General features: G+C 47.7%; 2 protein-coding genes across 2 annotated transcripts in view; one reads left to right on the top strand and one right to left on the bottom strand.

The window, feature by feature from the left end:
• The window catches only part of LOC122930835 (filamin A-interacting protein 1-like), a 33,942-nt gene extending 23,976 nt beyond the window's left edge, over positions 1-9,966 (top strand). The window contains exon 3 of the mRNA XM_044284476.1: positions 9,621-9,966. Coding sequence (XP_044140411.1) covers positions 9,621-9,803 — 183 coding nt within the window. The 3' untranslated portion in view covers positions 9,804-9,966. The remainder of the gene's footprint in view (positions 1-9,620) is intronic.
• Positions 1-21,616, bottom strand: part of CMSS1 (cms1 ribosomal small subunit homolog) — a 310,876-nt gene extending 289,260 nt beyond the window's left edge. The window contains exon 1 of the mRNA XM_044284478.1: positions 21,463-21,616. Coding sequence (XP_044140413.1) covers positions 21,463-21,523 — 61 coding nt within the window. The 5' untranslated portion in view covers positions 21,524-21,616. The remainder of the gene's footprint in view (positions 1-21,462) is intronic.
• Between the last annotated feature and the right edge of the window lie 2,094 nt (positions 21,617-23,710).

Here is a 23,710-nt window from a genome sequence, read left to right as displayed (position 1 = left end):
ATAACTGATGACCTATCCTCTGGGTCTGTTTATATGGAAAACTTGTCGCTAAGGAATAAATGGAACAATAATGCTCCATAGGAAACAAGGAGGTCCTATGGATTGGTGGGGGTCCGACACCCGGGACCCCCGCCAATCAACTGGTTGAGAAGGCACAGGCGCTCGCAGTAGTGCCGCAGCCTTCTCTCAGCTTTTCCCAGACCAGTGACGTCACATTCATTACTCACATGGCCTAGGAGCAGCTTAGCCCCATTGATGTGAATGGGGCTGCGCACGATACCAAGCAGACCGGTATACAATGTACGGCACTGTGCTTGGTGAGCTTAGAGAAGGCTGAGGCGCTCACAGGCCTTCACAAACAGCTGATCGGCAGGGGTCCCAGGTGTCGGACCCCCACCGATCAGCTACGGATGACCTATCTAGAAGATAGGTCAACAGTTCTAAAGTCTTAGAAAACCCTTTTAATGAATGCTGAGAGCATCAGGTCTCGAGTGATCACCGATGACAAGACTGGGCTGCTTTGAGGACATTTAATTCATTTTAATCGCTCCCCTTCGGAGAGATGATCAGACAAGTGACGCACGAACGAAGGAACTGCAATGACCTCCTTGTTTCCTATGGAGCATTATTGTTCCGTTTATTCCTTAGCGACACGTTTTCTGCTGATGTTCCATATGAACAGACCCTTAGATGCTGTAAATATTTTCACGTAGTACAGGACGGGAGACCCCGGGGGTATGTGATAAACTCGCTGCCCGTATACTTTCCTATTTCTGGTAAATGATTTGGCACCGATTACAGATTTCTGAAGACATATATAATGAAAGTAGGAAATAGCCAAGTCCGTGTATTTTCTGGAAGGTGACGCACACGCTTTTACAGCCAGACTAGAATAGTATAAGTCGTTAACCCCTTAGGGACCAGGCCAGTTGTTGCATTTTCGTTTCTTCTTCTCCGCCTTCCAAAAGCCGAAACTTTTAAAATGTTTTGTTCACACAGTCTTAGGAGGGAGGGAGTTGTACTTTGAATGGCTCCATTTAATCTACCATAGCTTGTATTGGGAAAAAAAAAAAAAAAAATTCCCCCAAGGTTTTTTGGGCTTTGATATTACAGTATTCACTATGCGCTAAAAATAAGATACGAAGTCTGGGGGTCAGTATGATTACGGCGATACCAAACTTCAGCCCCATGTAAATAACTTTCCCTTCCCTTCAGCCCCTCCATCCTACAGTCCCATGCAAATAACATCACCCCCTCCAACATATATTCCCATGTAAATAGCAGCACTCCCTTCCCTCCAGGATAGGTTTAAAGAGGATCTTTCACCTGAAAATGCAAGTTAAACTAAAGAGATACCCTTACTTGCCGGCCCCCGGTGGTGCTTATTCAGTTGTCCATTTTGCACTCAGTGCCCCCGTTTGTCCGCAGTGCCCCCCGCAATATTTCCAGCCTTCTATGCCATAGAGCCATTCGGCTCAACTGGGCGGGCCTGAAAAAGTTCTCCCGGGCGTGTCTTTCTTCTCCCTGGCACGGAGCACATCCGATCAGCGCGCTCCGCTCTTAGTCAGGGAGAAGAAGCTCCATTTCTCGCGAGATTCTCGCGGCTCAGGATGCATGAAATCGCTCCAGTTCTCGCGAATCTCGCGAGAACTTGAGCTTCTTCTCCCTGGCTAAGAGCGAAGCGCGCTGATTGGATGCGCTCCGTGCCAGGGAGAGGGACGACACGCCCGGGAGAACTTTTTCAGGCCCGCCCAGTTGAGCCGAATGGCTCATTAGCATAGAAGGCGGGAAATATTGCGGGGGGCACCGCGGACAAACGGGGGCACTGAGTGCAAATTTAACAACTGAATAAGCACCACCGGGGGCCGGCAAGTAAGGGTATCTCTTTATTTTAACTTGCATTTTCAGGTGAAAGGTCCTCTTTAATAAGCCCCTGGGAGGGGTCTGGAATGAATACACAGCAGGCAGTTATACCCACAGGGGAGCAGATAAATGCACTGGGGGGCCCCCTGAGCCAGGAGAGGGCCACCAACCCCCCAAATGAGCACAGCATGAGACAGTACACTGGTCAGCCAATTTCAGACATCAGATCCCCATGTCAGACCTCAGATCAGACTTCCATGTCAAATCCCCATCAGACTTCAGATGAGATCCCTATCAGAGGCAAAATAAAATAATTAACTCACCTCTCCTGCTCTTCAGGTCCAGGAGTCTCTCAGTCACGCTCCCTGGTCTTCTCCGGGCCTGCACTGTGACCCAACTGCGTGCAGCATCAGGTCATAGTGCACGCACTACATGCTCGCGCTGTACACAGTTAGGACGGGGCAGCGTGGGCCCAGAATAGACCAGGGAGCGATGAGTACTGGCAGAGCTTGCAGCACTTCACTCACGGCTCCCTGCGCCTCCTGGATAATAACGAACGCATACATAATAGAAGCACTCATTAGTATTCGCTTTATAAGACGCACTGACATTCTCACCCACTTTTGAGGGGGGAAAAAAAGTGTCTTATAAAAGCAAAAAATATTGTATTTCTTTTCCCTTTATTGCTCTTATCTTCTGTTCTGGGCTGTGGTCACATGACCATGTCCAGTCATCTCTATTTCCTGTGAAGTTATGTCCATGGGCGGGGCAGTGATAGGGGAGTGTCTATGTAACTAGCTGGGTGGGAGGGGCTATAAACTAACTGGACATTGTTAGGGGCGGTGCTGGAGCTGTTACTGAGAAAGGAGAAGTGCATCATGGGTTTGGTTGGATACAGCAACAGGAAGTGCTACATACAAGATGGAGACCAACCAGATGGATTTCTTTACATGGAGAAAATGAGACTCAGGAGAGTCAAAATTGGAAAAATAAATGCATGGGGAAGATGTATATGAGATAAGTATATCTGTTAAAAATCCTAGTATTCCCAGAAAGCTCCTTTAAAATCACAATCTTTTTGCAAAACCTCCTGAGTCATGGGGACACGTACTGAAGCTGAGCCAATATATAAAATATTAAAAAACATAGAAAAGAAACGCGATATTCATTTCTGTTCAGTTCTCCATCATCACGAGGATGTAAAATCTATCCATGGAAGAAGAGCTGCAAGTTCCATTGAGTCCCTGCCAAGCCATAGCATTACCGTAGCATGCCAGACGTTCATTTTCCGCCTTCCAGTCCATTACTTGGAAGCTGAGGAATGAAGTCCAAGAAGAATGTCTGATAATTAGACACGAGCATTGTTTAAGCAGTCACTGTTTCCACTAACATGATCGCAATCTACGAGGAAGCTGGAGCAGAGGCCGTCTGGTAATAATCAGCCAAGGACGCAGACCCCAGAAAGCCTATTCCTGCAGCCCAGCCATACATATGGATGCACACGTGCGACAAACGCTGCATCATGTAATATAACTGTAGTGCAGGGAGAGGAAACTGCACTACCGAGCATGCACGAGGAGCAAATCTATAAAACGGAAAGACCGGTGCGATGCATACTCCTCTCATGGATCCAGAGATCCCCCCCATTCATTGCTCCAATTGTTTTGTTAGATTTATTTCAAGCTGGCCCCTCATGGGTGTGTCCTTTCTGCTGCATCTCTCTCTCTTTCACAGCTCCTGGGGTATGCTTTTTCTGCTGCAGCTCTCTCTCTCTTTCAGAGCTCCAGGGGCATGCTTTTTCTGCTGCAGCTCTCTTCCTGTCACAGCTCGGGGGGTGTCCTTTCTGCTGCAGCTCTCTATTTCACAGCTTAGGGGCATGCTTTTTCTGTTGCAGCTTTCTTCCTGTCACAGCTCGGGGATGTCCTTTCTGCTGGAGCTCTCTCTTTCAGAGCTCCAGGGGTATGCTTTTTCTGTTGCAGATCTCTTCCTGTCACTGCTTGGGGTGTCCTTTCTGCTGCAGCTCTCTCTTTCACAGCTTCAGGGGTATGCTTTTTCTGTCGCAGCTCGGGGTGTTCTTTCTGCTGCAGCTCTCTCCCATTCAAAGCTCAGAGCGTGTGTCATTTCGGCTTCTCTCTCCCTCTATAGCTTGAGGATTGTGTCCCCTCTCAGCGGGGGGGGGGCCTTTTCTCAGGGGGCATGTAACTGTCACATCCTCTAATAGTAAATGCAGCTGGTGGCAGCTGAACGATGGAACTGAGCACGTCTGTCCCTCTTAGCAAAGTGGACAGAGAAATAAAGAACAAACAGCAGGTGGCGCTATACTGATATACATTTTCTTGAATAACTCAGCGGCTATGCTAAACCTTGAATTATATGCAATTATAAATGTATTTTGGTGTTGCTATGAAAAAGGTTGAATATTTTTCCTGGGCCGACCCCTTTACCTATACATGATTTATCCTTGGGATCGGTATCCAATATCAGATCGCTAGGGCTTCAACATCACATTCATGAGTCACATGGCTGATTACGTAACTGCACGATGGGTCATCACTATCAGATGGGTGGGGGGCAGACACCTATTCTTATTTCACACATTTAGGCCTTATGCACACGAACGCATTTTGTTTCCGTGTCCGTTCCAGGATTTCTTTGCGGATAGGATCCAGACCCATTCATTTTAATGGGTCCACAAAAAAATCGGACAGCACACCGTGTGCTGTCCGCATCAGTATGTCCGTTCCGTAGCCCCGAAAAATATAACACGTCCTATTCCTGTCCGTTTTAGGTATTGTTACAATGGATCCGCAAAAAAAAAAAAAAAAAACGATGGCATACAGATGTCATCAGTTTTTTTTGGGGCGGATCGCAAAACACATACGGTTGTGTGCATGTAGCCTTATACTGTGGATATGTCATAAATATGTCAGCCTCTTGCTGCCTAGACGCGGTGGCCAACAGGACGGGGTCGGCGGACCCCCATTCTAGAGTCATGTGACGCACAGGACATGTCATAAATCTCTGATATGAAAATATTCTCTTAAAAAATGTTAAAAGACTAAATTACCCCATTTTTTAAAGGGGACCAGTCGCTACTCCTTTAATGCCCATATATACCTGCATGCCTCATAGGAATTCTTCCTCTGCGATTCCTCCCGGAAATGTTTGAATAAGAAATGATGGGTGTTACCATTCCTCTTCACAATAAGATGTGCCTCGACACCTTCTCACACTGTCCAATCAGCGCCCTACACGTCAGAGTGTGAAGGGAAATGTCCTATAGACAAGGGTATGGCATTCTGCTCACAGATTTCCTGGAGGAATAAGAGAGGAATGGCACAGTAAACAGCCGTTCACACTCCCGTTCCCGCACTGGGAATAACATAGTGTCAGGATTTCCCGGAGTGCTCAGCTTAAGGGAAGGTGTCGTCGATTTCTTTTTTAGTTAATACTAGATAGCGATACGAATCTTATTTTCTAATCCGTTTTTATTTTCTGATTGTAGACTTTCTCTAGTCTATTTTCAGAACATGGTTATGGGGGCGGCCATCCTGCCTAAGCTGTTCTTAACGGCATTTAGAGCTATGGTTTACAGCAGCCACCATGGGACACAATAGACGGGATGGGACTCACTTCTATGGGAGAGTTTTCCAGGCATGCTCTGTAACCTGTGCAGAGGTCAGGAGGGAGTAGATAAGCTGTGATATCACCTATTGTGAATGGATCCTGTGTTATCTATATATATATATATATATATATAGGTGATACTTGTGAATGTAATCCTGCCTGTGATAATAATGAGACGGCTGCCGAAAGGTGACCTGTACAGGTAATGCGATGCCTATTAGTAGTGAATAGTGGATCCTGTGTTATCTATATCCATCTATAAAGGTGATACCTGTCATTGTAATCCTGCCTGTGATGATAATGAGATGGCTGCTGTAAGGTGATCTGTACAGACAAAGTGCTGCCTATTATTAGACAGTAGCTGTGATACTACCTATTGTGCATAGTGGGACCTGTGTTATCTATATATAGGTGATACCTGCCATTGTAATCCTGCCTGTGATGATAATGAGATGGCTGCTGTAAGGTGATCTGTACAGACAAAGTGGCATCTATTATTAGGCCTATTGGCCACTGCAAAACCAGAATTTTGGGATATTTTTTTTTACATCTAGAGAGCAGGGTTGACAACCGTCCAGAACTTTCTGGACAGTCCATAAAAATAGGCAACTTATTTAACTAGATGACCAGTCACTATATTTTTTGATGGAAAGAGAGAGAGAGGTGCGATGCAGAATTTGGACCTCACAGAACGCGCTTCCTGTCCCCTCTGCCTGCTTACAATTTCCCCTGCATTCCCTCATTTTCCAGCGTGAAGACTTCAGTCCACGCCGCTGAGGCCTCCAGGGCCCGGTATCTGTGCAGTCAGTGGTAGAACGTGCACTGGTCACTGGCCTATGGTCCCTGGTGACAGAAAAGGCCTGGGAAATCTGCATCACCATGGCAACGCTGCAAAACAAACTGACGAGGGAAAGTTTCTCTCTCATTTCCTTGCAACGCTTACAAAAGAGGATTACGGCGGGGCTAGCGGTTTATGGCGAGCCCAGGACACATCTGCTCGTTTGGAGATGGTACACTTCTGCTCATCACGCCGCCGCACTTTCCATGCGATGCCAATCTCTGGCTGTAATGTGTGAATAACCACAAGGAGATCCATTACAGCCTGTGACCGAAAGCCATCTTTACTGTACTGGAAAATGTTACAGCATGCTAATGTGACACAAACCAGAAACGAATCCGCAACAGCTGGATCTGCTTTTAGCCTTTAGAACATTTGTTTAACTTCTAAATCGCACCCGTCGCCTACACACACGGCAGAGGCGGCCATTTTGTGGGACGAGCGAGTACCGAGGAGACCGCTTTCATTAGAACTGGGCATAGAAAATGAAAAAACTAAGACACGGTGCGATAGGGGTTAGCTAAAACTGTCCAATCGTTTTGTATCTACAGCTCCGATGTAGTCCTGTGCATCTCCATGGTAACAGACAACAAACAAACTCTGCGTAGTCGGGTCCTGCAGTCATATTCCCTCCTCGCTGGCTTCCAAAGTCAAGTGAAATGGAAGGCGTGATGCCAGTGTGAACACAGCCGTAGTGAGGCTCAGCAGCGGGGACATCAGAGACCATGGCATTTATTGGCCACTGTCGATGGCACATCACAATGATGTAAATTGGTGGAACATGGGTTGTGGGGGCACCTAAAGAAATTGGTCAAAGAATATTTTTTTTCCTTCTAAGGGTCTTCCAGGGGTGCTTGGTATTGCAGCTCAGCCTCATGCACTTGAATGGAACTGAGCTGCACCTAGGCCACGTGACTGATGAATGTGACGCCACTGGCCTAGGCAAAGGGCGCAGTTCTCTAGAGCTGTGGCCTTCTCACACAGTGGGGGTGCTGGGAGTCCCACCGATCAGATTTTTAATCACAATAAGGCCTCATGCACACGGCTGTTGTTTGGCCATTCCGTGCATTGGGGACCGCAGATTGCAGTCCCCAATGCACGGGCAACGTCTTTGCTGCGGCCGGGACGAGACCCATTCAATTAGAATGGCTCTGTGATCCGTCCTCACCGCCCCAAAAAAAAAAGAACATGTTCTATTTTTTTGGCGGTGCGGAGGCACGAACAGAAACACCACATAAGCACTACGTAGTGCTTCCGTGGGGTTCTGATCCGTGCTTCTGTTCCGCATCTCCCGAAATGCGGACCTATTAAAGCGAATGGGTCCGCATCCGTGATGCGGGGTGCACATGGCTGGCGCCTGTGTATTGCAGACCCTCCGTATGCGGTTCGCAATACGGCCATGGCCGGGCAACGGCCGTGTGCATGAGCTCTGAGGCCTCATGCACATCCCGCCGTGCCAATATTGCGGACCGCAAACAGCGGGTCCGCAATATACGAGTACCGGCTGTGTGCACCCCGCATCACAGATGTGGACCATTCACTTGAATGGGTCCACAATCCGGAAGGTCCGGTGCAGAACGGAGGCACGGGACCCCAATGAAGCACTACAAAGTGCTTCCGTGGAGTTTCTGTCTGTGCCTCTGCACCGCTAAAAAGGTAGATCATGTGTTACTTTGTTGCGGTACGGACGAATCACGGACCCATTCAAGTTAAATGGGTCTCGATCTGTCTGCGGAATCTGCACGGATATTGCCCGTGCCTTGGGGACCGCAAATTGCACGGAAAGAACTTTAACCGGCATGTGCATGAGGCCCAATTGTGGGGTTTTTTCAGGCATTTTTCCATGCCCTTCTCTAGAGAAAAAAATGCCTAAAAAAAGAAACTGATTTCACCCACGTATGAAGAAAAGAAAATGCATGCGACATGCAAAAAAATAAATAAAGTGTAAGGGGAAACCGAAAAGATCTGAATATATGGATGATACAAACGTATAAAACCCATGGCAGTGATCACTATTATTACTGAAACCACGGCGTGTACGAGTGCCGGCAGCATGGGGGCTACATGTACTAAATTTGCTCTTGTGGATTTCTTCTCTCCCATGTTAGGAAAACAATGTATCCGATTAATTATCTGCTCATGAAACTGTCCGTACCACCCATGTGTGCCTGTGGTGGGTACAGTATAGTGTGAGCAAAGATGAATTAAAGCGAATAGACGGACAGTAATAAGTATAAAGGATGACAGACGCGCAGGCGGTGATGCAGTGAGGCCGTCCATTTATTACAAGTTTATATTTGTGACAATTCCATTAATTTAATACATAAGAACACCCGTCATATGAAGTTATAGTTGTAGCAGAAGATGATGGGAGAAGGAAATGCTGCCACCTAGTGATGAAATATGAGCACAGCATTTCTACTTAATGGAACATCTCTTTAATAACCATAAAGGGGCACATTTATTAAGACCGGCGTTTTAGACGACGGTCCTAACAAACCCCTATACTGGCGGTGGATCCGCCGAAGTATATGAAATGTAAGACCGCTTATATAGATATAATGCTTTAACAGAACCAAATGATGAGCAATAAATACATATATAGTTATACTTTTTTGCAAATTATTCTAGTTTTATCCAGCATAATATAAAAATAAAAGAGCAAACGGTCCGTTACAAACGGTCCGGTCCGAATGACATCTGATCTTACTTAAAGGGGTTGTCTCACTTCAGCAAATGACATTTATCATGTAGAGAAATTAAATACAGACCACTAAGGCTTCGTTCACATCACCGTTTAGCCTTTCCATTCTCCTGCCCCTCAAACGGAAAGGACGGATTCGGCACATAAGTGAGCCGAACGGAGCCCACAGGCCCCATAGACTATAATGGGGTCGGTTAGGTTTCCGCTCAGAAGAAGATTTTGGAGCGGAGACAAAAGTTGTGCATGCAGGACTCCCCATAGAAGTGAATAGGAACACACGGCGCATGACCGGCCACCGCTCCCATTCACTTCTATGGGCCCAACGGAAATAGCCGAGGCCCCATAGAAAATGAATGGAGGGAGGCAGCCCATGTACGTGCATAAGAATTTAGAACGTCGGTAGATAACAGTCCAAAATCAGGCCAAACAGCATATTACCGGGCGGCAATTTGCTTCGGGGAATGCATCCAGCCCTATCCTCTAAATGCAGGGTGGTCACTGTATACATGACATTATATCTAGTACAACAGTCCTGTCTAGCCCATAAAACGATTACAATTACAACATATTCCTTCCATTCTGTTACAGGTGTCAGAAGAGGCATTTCATGGCGGTCCGCCAACTCGGATTCCAAAACCGAAAGCCTGGACCACATCCAAGCTACCCATTAAAAAGCCCGTAGGAAATGCAATAAATGGCGACCAGGTGAACAAAGACAAATTCCATTCACCAAGACCGGTGTCTAATTTCCAGTGTGCGTCAAAGAGGTGATCCCCGGGAGTGGAGGCGTCAGACAATGTACTGCACCACTACGGAGGGGGTTCTTCGTTCTCATTCTGTATATTGCTTAGTAGAGGTTACAATGTATGTCTATGTGCGGGATTTCTATGGATTTTATTTTTAAAAAATAAAAAAAAGTTTCAAAAATGTAAAATACAGCGCACTGTGGATGTTTTTTGCTGCGTCCCTCTCTGTATAGGAGGGCGCAGCAGACTACACTTCTCTATATAGCGAAATCTACGTGATATTGAAGGGGTTGTGCAACCACACCATACTGATGACCTATCTTACCGAGGACCCAAGCGCCTGGGAGCAGGGAAGTATGAATCTTCCATTTATGGAGGCATCAGATAAAAAGTCTTTATTCCTGGAGAGCCCCTTTAAGGCCCCTACACGTTAGTGTATTTCAGGCAGACCCACTGATAGTGGCAGGTTCGGCAGACACTCTAAGGTGTGTGGGGAGCACCCAACTCTTCCCGAACAGATGATGTCGGGGACAGTAGGATCGGTTAAAATTCATATTTTCACCCGATCCTTCTGTTCTCCCGGGAGATAAGCCGCCACCAGAAGTGTCTGGCATAAAATACACATAACGTTCTACTGAGGTCTAAGGCCCCTTTCACACGAGCGAGTTTTCCTTGCGGGTGCAATGCGTGACGTGAACGCATAGCACCCGCACTGAATCTGTGTACATGAGCATTTTTTATTTACGCATCAGTTCTGCGTTGCGTGAAAATCGCAGCATGTTCTATATTCTGCTTTTTTCACGCAGCCCTGGCCCCATAGAAGTGAATGGAGCTGCGTGAAAAAAGCATCGCATCCACAAGCAAGTGCAGATGTGATGCGCTTTTCACTGATGGTTACTAAGAGATGTTGTTTGTAAACATTTCTATCACATGCGTGAAAAATGCATCAATGTGCAATTCACCCGCGCGATAACAACTGAACGCAATCGCAAACAAAACTGACTGAACTTGCTTGCAAAATGGTGCGAGTTTCACTGAACGCATCCGGAGTCAATCCGTCTGGCTCGTGTGAAAGGGGCCTTAAAAATAGGGAAATATAATCACAGATGAAGAGCAACAAATTGCAGAAGTTTACTTTTGTGTTAAAAAATGAAAGGCTACGTACACCTTTGGTGTCAATTTTTATTATTATTGCATTGTACTCATTTTGAGCTAAAAATCATTTTTTCAAGTGTTATTTATTAAAAATGATGAGCTATTTTCCCTGCACAGTTTAAGTTTATCTACTACTAGTATCTGTATTTTCCCTCTGCTGTCAGGCAGGGAGCTGACGGGCTCCTCATCGCTGCTCTCTGACATTATAAACGCTCATTATAGCTCAATCTGTATCTTACTGATAAGAAAGTGTTTATGACCTTTTAGTAATTTAGAGATAAGGGTTATTAGATGACCGGCACAAAGTGAGAAGTACAATTCTCACAGCTAGAAAAACAAACACTGTGTGACAGAACGGCTCAGTATTTTTAACAAAGACCAATTGAAAAAATAATTTTTAGCCCAAAATGAGCAAAAATGGTCAACTGGATTCAAATCTGGGGAATTTGGAGGCCAAGTCAACACTTTTATCTCTCCGTCATGATCCTCAAACCGTTTCTGAACAATTTGTGCAGTGTGGCGGAGAGCATTATCCTCCTGAAAGAGGTCACTACCACCAGCAGGGTACTTGGTCTGCAAAAATATTTAGGTAGGAGGTACATGTCATAGTAACCCATCAATGCCAGGACTCCTGGTTATTGAGGCAGAAAATTGTGCAGAACATCTCTCACTGCCTCCGCCAGCCTGCCTTCTTCTACTGGTGCCATCTCTGCCCAGGTAAGTGATGCACATGCACCAGGCCAACCACATAACGTAAAAGAAAGTGTGAATCATTAGACCATGTCTCGTTCTTACATTGCTCCATGGTCCAGTCCTGAAGCTCATATGTCCATCATGGTGGCTGGGGACAAGGGTCAGCATGACCGGTTTGTGACTACACAGCAATGTCCCGTGTGTTCTGACACTTTTCTATCATGGCCAGTATTACGTTTTTTTTACCATTTTGTGCTACAGTACTTCTGTGTGGCCTAGCCTTCGCTCCCACTCACATCAGTGAACCCTTGATTGCCCATTATCCAGTCACTGTCCTCCATAGACCACAAATAAAACTAAGGGCTCATGCATATGGCTGTAGCAGTTTTTGCGATCTGCAAAACACGGATACCGGTTATGTGCGTTCCGCATTTTGCGGAACGTAACGTACTGCCATCTATAGAAAAGTCATATCCTTGTCCATAAAAATGGAAGAGAGTAGGACAGGTTTATTTTTTTTAGGTGCCGCAGAACGGACATGCGCATGCGGACAGCACACAATACGCTGACCACATCTTTTGCGGCCCCACTGAAGTAAATGGGTCCGTATCTGAACCACAAAAAAATGCTGACTGGATGCGGACAAAAAAACATGGTCGTGTGCATGAGCCCCAAGTCTGTTGCACGCTTTGCAAGGGGCTTGTAGAACCCAAAACCCACCGTCTGAGAAAATGGTGAGAAAACATAGTGTTAAAAGGGTATCGTCAAGTTCTTCTGCTATATACATTTTTTTGTTTATTTAAAGTTAGCAGCAGCGTAAAGGCAGTTCTTACTCGGTAAATCCCACGCTGCACATGCGCCAACATGTAATGGTTCACTGTTTGTCTTGGTATGAAGACACCATGCTGGCATACAACCACTGCAGCCAATTAATGGCACTGCAGAATGATTACTGTGGTTTATTTTATAACTTTTGGGTTGTGCAAGGAGTCTTATATTAATAACCTTTCATCAATATCTAAAATCGGCGGAGATCCGACACCTGGCACCCCACCGGTGACGGTGGCGCTCCGTAATAACACTATGCCACCCCTGCAAGAGAGACGATCGGCAGTGAAATAAAGAGGAAGCAAGGCTTGCATGGGGCGCTGCCTCCTCTTCAAACAGCTGATCGTCGGGGGGGCCGGGTGTTGGATCCCGCATATCGGACACAGATGACCTATCCTGATGATAGGTCATCGATAAAAAAAAAAAAAAAAAAAAAAAATGCACAACTCCTTTCATTTTAGCACTCACATAATGCCATTTTAAGTGCTAAGAATCTTTATGCTACCACTAGGGGGAGATCAGTGCACAAGAATTTAATATTGTGTGCAAAAGATGCTATCTAATCCCTAGGCAGTGGGCTCCCCCTAGTGGTATAGATCACCATTAGCACCATTAACCCCTTGCTGCAAATGGACGTAGCTGTACATTCAGATTGCATGTAACTTGCTGTAATCAGATGTACTCCTAACCGGGACTGTGACACTAAAGTATCACAACCCATGACGCTATGTTGTGCCGATCCTTTGTTATTTCTACTAGCAGCTTGCAGAAAAGGTACTGCAAGGTCCTCCTCCCCCCTGTGCTGCTGCCGCTGCCACCAATGAGAAGAGAGGGGCGGAGGAGGGGCGGCAATGAGAAGAGAGGGGCGGCAATGAGAAGAGAGGGGCGGGCGCACTGCGCCACCAATGAGAAGAGAGGGGCGGGCGCACTGCGCCACCAATGATAGGACTATTCCCACACAGAGCGGCGCCCAGCGATGTCCCAGCACTCACCATTAGTCCTGGGCGCCGCTCCGTTCGCCCGCAGTGCCCCATTACTGTCTTCTCTCCTGCTCCACATGCTGCTGATTACTATCGGAGCGATGGGAGGAGACATCAGCTTCACTAGTGGGCGTTCCTTCTCCCTGCGCTGCGATTGGACAGCGCTACAGCCAGGGAGAAGGAACGCCCACTAGTGAAGCTGATGTCTCCTCCCATCGCTCCGATAGTAATCAGCAGCATGTGGAGCAGGAGAGGAGACAGTAATGGGGCACTGCGGGCGACCGGAGCGGCGCCCAGGACTAATGGCGAGTGCTGAGACATCGCTTGGCGCCACTCTGTGTGGCCTAATAGTGAAAGTCTGGAGTCCCATATAAAGTAGTCAGTCTTTAACACAATACAGGAGACGGGTGCCGGCAGCAGAATCGCATTGCCGGCACCCTGCCCCTGACAGGGAGCTGCGATCAGCGGCAGTTAACCCCTCAGGTGCGGCACCTAAGGGGTTAACTGCCGCTGATCTGCCAGTACCCACCTCCTGTATAAAGGGGTAATTATGATTGGTGGTGCAGTGTGCCCCCCCCCCCTCAACCCCCCATCCGATTAAAATCATTGGTGGCACAGTGCGCCGGCCCCTCTCCACCCCCCAGTATTAAAATCATTGGTGGCAGTGGCCACAGGGTCCTCTCCCCTCCCCAACATTGGTGGTGCAGTGGCGGCTTCTGATCGGAGCCCCAGCTGTGTAAGCCTGGGGCACCGATCGGTTACCATGGCAGCCAAGACGCTACAGAAGCCCTGGTTGCCATGGTAACTTTCCTGATGCTGTGTGCACAAAGCACAGAGCAACAGGGACAGTGTGAAGTCCTATTCACCCTGATAGAGACCTATCAGGCTGAATAGGACAAGGGATGAAAGATCCCAGGTTCTAGCCCCTAAGGGGGGAAATTGTTATTAAATAAAAAGTGTAAAAAAAAAAACCACCAAAATATGAAGTATAAATCACCCCCTTTTCCCAATTTCACATATAAAATATATAAATAATAAACATATTACATATCGCCACGTCAGAAAAGTCCAAACTATTAAAATATAAAAAAAATCTAGGTGGTGAATGCCGGAACAGAAAAAAAATAAAAAAATGCGCGATTCGCCATTTTAAAAAATGCGGAATGCACGTGGCTTTTTTGGTTTATTTATTTTCGCATGGTATCGAATATCGCAATACTTTTTCATGGTATCGAAACCGAATCAAAAATTTGGTATCGCAACAACTCTAGAGGAAACCCACGCAAACATGGACAGAAATCCCAATCGGTAGAAGCACTAAAGACATACCAAGAGACTTCATCTGTAACTGCAGTAAAGGCCAGCTCCACAAAGTACTGACTTTCAGGGGGTGAATACTTACGCACATCAAAGTTCTGTTTTTTTTTTTTGTTTTTTTTTTATTTCTAAAGGGGTTGTGCAGTTAGCTATACTAAGGATAGGTCATCAATATCTGCACTTCTGGAACCCCGCCGATCAGCTGTTTAAGGGGGTCGTGGAGCCCATACAAGCTGCGTCCTCTTCAATACTTCCCTGCACACTGTCTCCCTGGTAGTGCAGTGTAATTACAACTTCTTCGCCTGTTCACTTGACGAGCAGCTGTAATTACACAGCACAGCAGTGTGCAAGCGATCATTAACGAGGACGCAGCGCTCGCACAAGCGCTGAGCATGTCTACAAAAAAAAAACGGATTGCACACTTTGCAGACAGCATACGGCCGCCTGAATGAGCCGTTACAGACTGTACCGGTACAATCCCTCTACTTCGAGTAGTTCACAGTGATTGGATAATATATTAATTAGGCTACTTTCACATCTGCGTTATTGCTGTCTGGTTTTGAGGTGCGGCATGGGATCTCAAAACGCATCCGTTTGAGTAATACAACTGGCTGCATCCGTTCAGAACAGATCCGGTTGTATTATATAAAAAAATGAACATGCCAGATACTGTGTCCGAAAACGCTGCTTGCAGAAGGGTAGTGTCCCACTACGTAAAGGTGGGTACTACTCAAGGGTCAATTGGATCACGTTGTTCTTCACCTCCTGTGGAACATGGTCATGGTATTTTATATTGTATTTTAATGTATGTTGTCATATTATCTCCTGTGTACCAGGCCTGTTAGGGGTGTAGTTCCTCCTCCTAGGCAGTAGAGGGAGCTAGGGAACCCCCTAGCCTAGTATATATAGTCAGGTCCTGTTAAGAGAGCGGGTGTGTGGTCAGAAGCCAGTGTGCACTTTAGCCAGAGGGTAGCTGAAGAGCCGTTTTCTGACATGCAGCTAGATAGCCCAGGCTCCTAGCTTGCCACCAGGAGAAGAAGCTACCTCCTGAAGATATATAGCACCTTTGAAAGTACAGAGCAGAGCCACTGCATTCCAGCCAAGTAGAAAGCTGAAGGGCAGAAGGATATTTACAGCAAGAGGATTTATCACAGAGGAAGGTTTCCCTACCCAAGGATAAGGTCAGCTATAGGGCATACGGGCCTTGGTGAAAGACAGACAGGATTCTGAGGCAAGTACAGCCTGATCTGTAAGTGTTTATTCCCTCTGAGTATCTTGCAAAGATTTTGCCTGCCATTTATATGAAGCCTGCCTGTTACCAACATTTTACATGTGGAACTAACTGAAACCTGTATATAGTTGAACTGTTCAGTAAAAAGGAGTTCTGGTTCACTGCAACTGTGTGTACCTCAAATTTTTCCTACAATTAATCGGTGTGCCACCGTTACCGGCACTGGCGTCACAAACTATAAGAGATCTAAACCTGCAACACCCAGGGCACCTCACCTACCACCCGGCCTGATCCCTATACACAGAGAGTGCCCCAGAGGATCCATGTGCCAGCCTCTCCATCACTGCTGTACGCTTGCCCAGGGTATATAAAAACTGAGTACCAAGAGCAACCCTCGGTCTGTTGACTACCCCTGTGACCTCACACTCGCTCACTCTGCAGGACTGGCGTACTGCAGAAGCTGGTGCCCTACGATCAGGTCTGTTCAGTTTTGTCCCCATTCATTTTCAATAGGGACAAAACTGAAGTGTTTTTCTCCGTTATTGAGATCCTCTGCCGGATCTCAAAACCGGAAAGGAAAACGCAGATGTGAAAATAGCCTTACAAAGTCTTCAAAAGGTCATTTTATAGAAATAACATTACAGATCCACATGACAAATGCGGTGAGAACATACAATGGAGAGTCAGCTCTGCAGCAGTCCCTGAGGAGCCACATGCTTTTATGGATGAAGGTTTTGCGGACTGCTCTGCTGGGTAAGTCCTCATTCACACATCCGGATCCATGCTGAAAGCTGCGCTAGTGTGGTCAGTGAAGATTTCTGTGAGGGATCCATGTGAGGTCCATGTGTCCATTTTTCGCTCTCCGTGTGTCATCCGTGTTCCACAGACACTGCACAGATCAAAACTAATTTTCAAAGAAACTCCTGTGAGTAAGGCCTCATGCACACGACCGTTGTGTGCATCCGTGGCCGTTGTGCCGTTTTCCGTTTTTTTTCGCGGACCCATTGACTTTCAATGGGTCCGTGGAAAAATCGGAAAATGCACCGTTTTGCAGCCGAGGCCGTGATCCGTGTATCCTGTCCGTCAAAAAAATATGACCTGTCCTATTTTTTTGACGGACAACGGTTCACGGACCCATTCAAGTCAATGGGTCCGTGAAAGAACACAGATGCACACAAGATTGGCATCCGTGTCCGTGATCCGTGGCCGTAGGTTGCTTTCATACAGACGGATCCGAAGATCCGTCTGCATAAAAGCTTTTTCTGATCTAAGTTTTCACTTCGTGAAAACTCATTTCCGACAGTATATTCTAACACAGAAGCGTTCCCATGGTGATGGGGACGCTTCTAGTTAGAATACACTGCAAACTTGGTACAAGACTGCCCCCTGCTGCCTGGCACCACCCGATCTCTTACAGGGGGATATGATAGCACAATTAACCTCTTCAGGTGCGGCACCTCAAGGGGTTAATTGTACTATCATATTCTCCTGTAAGAGATCAGGGCTGCCAGGCAGCAGGGGGCAGACCCCCCCCTCCCCAGTTTGAATATCGTTGGTGGCACAGTGTGTGCCCATCGCCCCCCCTTCCTCCCTCTATAGTTAAAAATCGTTGGTGGCACAGTGTGTGCCCATCGCCCCCCCCCCCTTCCTCCCTCTATAGTTAAAAATCGTTGGTGGCACAGTGTGTGCCCATGGCCCCCCCCCTTCCTCCCTCTATAGTTAAAAATCGTTGGTGGCACAGTGTGTGCCCATCGCCCCCCCCCCTTCCTCCCTCTATAGTTAAAAATCATACTTACCTGCTTGCTGCTGCGATGTCTGTGACCGGCCGGGAGCTCCTCCTACTGGTAAGTGACAGTTCTTTAGCAATGCGCCGCACAGACCTTTCACTTACCAGTAGGTGGAGCTCCCGGCCGGTCACAGACATCGCAGCAGCAGGCAGGTAAGTATGAATCTTCTACAATTGTACTATTGCTAAGTAACCATGGCAACCAGGGATGCAGTAGCTTCCTAGTTGCCATGGTTACCGATCGGAGCCCCAGCGATTAAACTGGGACTCCGATCGGAACTCCGCTGCCACCAATGATGGGGGGGGGGGGGGGAGATGGAGGGGGGCGATGGTGGGCGCACACTGTGCCACCAACGATTTTTAACTATAGAGGGAGGAAGGGGGGGGCGATGGGCACACACTGTGCCACCAACGATTTTTAACTATAGAGGGAGGAAGGGGGGGGGCGATGGGCACACACTGTGCCACCAACGATATTCAAACTGGGGAGGGGGGGGTCTGCCCCCTGCTGCCTGGCAGCCCTGATCTCTTACAGGAGAATATGATAGTACAATTAACCCCTTGAGGTGCCGCACCTGAAGATGTTAATTGTGCTATCATATCCCCCTGTAAGAGATCGGGTGGTGCCAGGCAGCAGGGGGCAGTCTTGTACCAAGTTTGCAGTGTATTCTAACCTGAAGCGTCCCCATCACCATGGGAACGCCTCTGTGTTAGAATATACTGTCGGAAATGAGTTTCACGAAGTAGCTCATATCCGACAGTATATTCTAACGTAGAGGCGTTCCCATGGTGATGGGGACGCTTCAAGTTATGTTCGGGTGTCCGCCTGGCCGTGCGGAGGCAAGCGGATCCGTCCAGACTTATAATGTAAGTCAATGGGGACGGATCCGTTTGAAGATGACACACTGTGGCTCAATTTTCAAACGGATCCGTCCCCCATTGACTTTCAATGTAAAAGTCTGGACGGATCCGTCTGAGGCTACTTTCACACTTTGTTTTAACAATATAATGCAGACGGATCCGCTCTGAACGGAGCCACCGTCTGCATTATGAACACAAGTGTGAAAGTAAAGGGACTCCTGACTTTACATTGAAAGTTAATGGGGACGGATCCGTTTGCAATTGCACCATATTGTGTCAACTTCAAACGGATCCGTCCCCATTGACTTGCATTGTAATTCAGGACGGATCCGTTTGGCTCCGCACGGCCAGGCGGACGCCAAAACGACTTTTTTTTCATGTCCGTGGATCCTCCAAAAATCAAGGAAGACCCACGGACGAAAAAACGGTCACGGATCACGGACCCACGGACCCCGTTTTTGCGGACCGTGAAAAAAAACGGTCGTGTGCATGAGGCCTAAGGATGAGCGAACTTTGTGTTTTCAAGTTCGGCGTACAAGGTTCGGGTTATCTAAGAATTCCATTATGGATTCCGCTACCACGGACTATAAGTTATAAGTCATAACGAAATTCTTAGGGTACTTTCACACTTGCGGCAAAGGATTCCGGCAAGCAGTTCCGTCGCCGGAACTGCCTGCCGGATCCGTCAAAACGTATGCCAACTGATGGCATTTGTCAGATGGATCAGGATCCTGATCCGTCTGACAAATGCATTGAAATGTCGGATCCGTCTCTCCGGTGTCATCTGGAAAAACGGATCTGGCATTTTTATTTTTCACATTTTTTTGCAGTCTGAACACCCGCAGACCACAAAAACTGATCCGTTTTGCCGGAACACTCGGGGCCACATTAATGCATTTAAATGGGAAAAAATTCCGGATCTGGCATTCCGGCAAGTGTTCCGGAATTTTGGACAGAGATAAAACTGTAGCATGCTGCGGTATTATCTCCGTCCTGAAAAGTCAAAAAGACTGAACTGAAGACATCCTGATGCATCCTGAACGGATTGCTCTCCATTCAGAATGCATGGGCATAAACCTGATCAGTTCTTTTCCGGTATTGAGCCCCTAGGAAGGAACTCAATGCCGGAAAAGAATAACGCTAGTGTGAAAGTACCCTAAGATAACCTGAACCTTGTACGTCACACTTGAAACACAAAGTTCGCTCATCCCTATCTGTGTAGCACGAATGAAGCACTGATGGCATCCGTGTTGCTCACGGACCCATTGGCTATAATGGGCATAATGGATTCGTAAATATGGACAAAATAGAGCATGCAGGGGGGTGCACTGTGGCCGGGGGACCACAGGAAGGGTGCACGCTATGCCCAGGGCAGCACCGGAGAAGGGGGCGTGCTGTGCCCAGGGCAGCACCGGAGAAGGTGGCGTGAAGCGCGCTGTGCCCAGGGCAGCACAGGAGAAGGGGACGTGCAGCGTGCTGTGCCCGGGGCAGCACAGGAGAAGGGGGCGCGCTGTGCCCAGGGCAGCACAGGAGAAGGGGGCGTGCAGCGCGCTGTGCCCGGGGCAGCACCGGAGAAGGGGGCGTGCAGCGCGCTGTGCCCGGGGCAGCACCGGAGAAGGGGGCGTGCAGCGCGCTGTGCCCGGGGCAGCACCGGAGAAGGGGGCGTGCAGCGCGCTGTGCCCGGGGCAGCACCGGAGAAGGGGGCGTGCAGCGCGCTGTGCCCGGGGCAGCACCGGAGAAGGGGGCGTGCAGCGCGCTGTGCCCGGGGCAGCACAGGAGAAGGGGGCGTGCAGCGCGCTGTGCCCGGGGCAGCACAGGAGAAGGGGGCGTGCAGCGCGCTGTGCCCGGGGCAGCACCGGAGAAGGGGGTGCGCTGTGCCCGGGGCAGCACCGGAGAAGGGGGCGTGCAGCGCGCTGTGCCCAGGGCAGCACAGGAGAAGGGGGCGTGCAGCGCGCTGTGCCCGGGGCAGCACAGGAGAAGGGGGCGTGCAGCGCGCTGTGCCCGGGGCAGCACAGGAGAAGGGGGCGTGCAGCGCGCTGTGCCCGGGGCAGCACAGGAGAAGGGGGCGTGCAGCGTGCTGTGCCCGGGGCAGCACAGGAGAAGGGGGCAGCACCGGAGAAGGGGGCGTGCAGCGTGCTGTGCCCGGGGCAACACAGGAGAAGGGGGCAGCACCGGAGAAGGGGGCGTGCAGCGCGCTGTGCCCGGGGCAGCACAGGAGAAGGGGGCGTGCAGCGTGCTGTGCCCGGGGATGCACAGGAGAAGGGGGCAGCACCGGAGAAGGGGGCGTGCAGCGTGCTGTGCCCGGGGCAGCACCGGAGAAGGGGGCGCGCAGTGCCTGGGGCAGCACCGGAGAAGGGGGCGCGCAGTGCCCGGGGCAGCACCGGAGAAGGGGGCGCGCAGTGCCCGGGGCAGCATGGGAAGACATGCTGAGGGTGGCAGCCTCCCCTGTATAACAGCCATAGTGTCCGAGGACGTGCACTGTACGAGTGTGCTGTGCCGCTGTCAGCTCTGCACATTATTTATACTCAAAACCACAGCAATAGGCAGTAATTACAACTGGCTGCATCCGTTCAGAACACTTATAAAATCCTTCCATTTGCATGGCTATGGTTTGGTTGGGGGCGTGGCTTCCGTATTAGGGGGCGTGCCTGACAGGACTAAAACCTCACTGGCGCTCAGCACTTCACCTCCTAGTCGTCCTCACCCCTACCTCACACGCATGGAGATCTCCAGGGGCTGCTGACCGCTCATGAGACACGTAGGAGAAGGGCGCTGTAGCTCCCCCGTTCACAGCCATATGACCACATCACCCACACATGACAGGCGTCCCTACCTTCATCAGCGGCGCCGCCAGTTGTCTCCTCCCACCACGTATCTCCCAGATCATCCGCCATGTCACCCCAAACTCCGCGCTCAACTCTGACAACTTGGATGTTACCAACTCTTCAGGTTCAACTCAGAACCACATGTGTGGGCGGGGATAGCGATCCAAGCCTCGATCCCGCAGTAAACCACGCCCCTTCCCTCCACTGATTGGTTACAACTTTTTTATTTTATTTTTTTCTGCAATCGTCTTTATTGACACCGTAAATAAAGAGAATTTACAATGCATCGCAGGAAGAAGAATTCCAACATCTTTCACTTGTTTTGCAATATATAAAAGTGGGCACAAATCATATAACACAATAACATGATTGGAAATGTTATCAGAATTTGTTTTATATATATATACACACAGCTGACCAGAGAGAAGCAAAATTCCAGTGCATGAGACTCCAAGATGAAGTTGTCCAGCACACCTAGTTAACTTTGTTTCAAGGAATTAATAAAATATAACTTCAAAGCCACATTATATTACTGCTAAGGGCGGGTTCGCACTTGCGTTAGGGTATTCCGTTACAGGTTGTGTTTATTATGGAATTCTAGGACGGGATGCAAAATGGAAACCTTTAAGAGACATTCCGTTTTGATCCGTCATAATAGAAGTCCATGGGCAAGCATAACGGATCCGTCTGGTTTCCGTTATGCAGGACTGTTTTCCGTTTTGCATTCAGTCCGAGAATTAATCTATGTATCGTTATAAACGGAACCTATAATGGAATACGCTAACGCAATTGTGAACCAGCTCTAACGCATTTTGGTCACTAGAACAACAATCATGGCATAAATTCCATTGGCAGAATGGTACAATTACCCAATAACATGCTATCAATCACCAGATGGTAAAAGTAAGCTCAAGACGCGGGTGAATTTTTTTCCAAAACCTACTTTTTAAGGCTCAGTTCAGGTCTGAAGTCACTTTGTGAGGCTTACATAATAGAAACCACCCAAAAATGACCCAATTTTACAAATTACACCCCTCAAGGTATTCAAAACTGATTTTACAAACGTTGTTAAACCTTTAGGTGTTCCACAAGAATTAATGGAAAATAGAGATAACATTTCAAAATTTAACTTTTTGGCAGATTTTCCATTTGAATCCATTTTTTCCCAGTTACAAAGCAAGGGTTAACAGCCAATATTTATGGCCCTGATTCTGTAGTTTACAGAAGCACCGCATATATGGTCGTAAACCGGTGTACGGGCACACGGTATTGCGCCGAAGAAAGGAACGCCATATTGTTTTTGGAAAGCAGATTTTACTGGGATAATTTTAAGCTGCCATGTCACATTTGAAGACCCTCTGATGCACCCCTAGAGTAGAAATTACAAAAAAAGTGACCCCATTTTAGAAACAACACCCCTCAAGGTATAGAAAACTGATTTTACAAACTTTGTTAACCCTTTAAGTGTTCCACAAGAATTGATGGAAAATAGAGATGACATTTCCAAATTTCACTTTTTTGGCAGATTTTCCATTTTAATCAATTTTTTCCACTAACAAAGCAAGGGTTAACAGCCAAACAAAACTCAATATTTATGGCCCTGATTCTGTAGTTTCACAGAAACACCCCATATGTGGTCGTAAACTGCTGCACAGGCACACAGTATTGCGCAGAAGGAAAGGAGCGCCATACGGTTTTTTAAAAGATTTCACTGGGATCATTTGAAGCTGCCATGTCACATTTGAAGACCCCCTAATGCACCCCTTGAGTGGAGACTCCAAAAAAGTGACCCCATTTTAGAAACTACACCCTTTCAGAATTTCACTTTCTTGGCAGATTTTCTATTTTAATCCATTTTTTTCCACTAACAAAGCAAGGGTTAACAGCCAAACAAAACTCAATATTTATTGCCCTGATTCTGTAGTTTACAGAAACACCCCATATGTGGTCGTAAACACGGTATTGCGCAGAACGAAAGGATTGCCATATGGTTTTTGAAAAGCAGATTTCACTGGGATAATTTTAAGCTGCCATGTCACATTTGAACTCCTAGAGTGAAAACTCCAAAAAAGTGACCCCATTTTAGAAACTACACCCTTCAAGGTATACAAAACTGATTTTACAAACGTTGTTAACCCTTTAGGGGTTCCACAAGAAATAATGGGAATTAGAGATGAAATTTCTGAATTTCACTTTTTTGGCAGATTTTCAATTTTAAGCCATTTTTTTCCATTTACAAAGCAAGGGTTAACAGCC

Source organism: Bufo gargarizans, chromosome 3 (genome assembly GCF_014858855.1).
Source record: "Bufo gargarizans isolate SCDJY-AF-19 chromosome 3, ASM1485885v1, whole genome shotgun sequence".
Classification (NCBI taxonomy): Eukaryota; Metazoa; Chordata; class Amphibia; order Anura; family Bufonidae; genus Bufo; species Bufo gargarizans.
The sequence above is the reverse complement of the archived record's forward strand: the minus strand, read 5'-3'. Positions and strand labels throughout refer to the sequence as shown.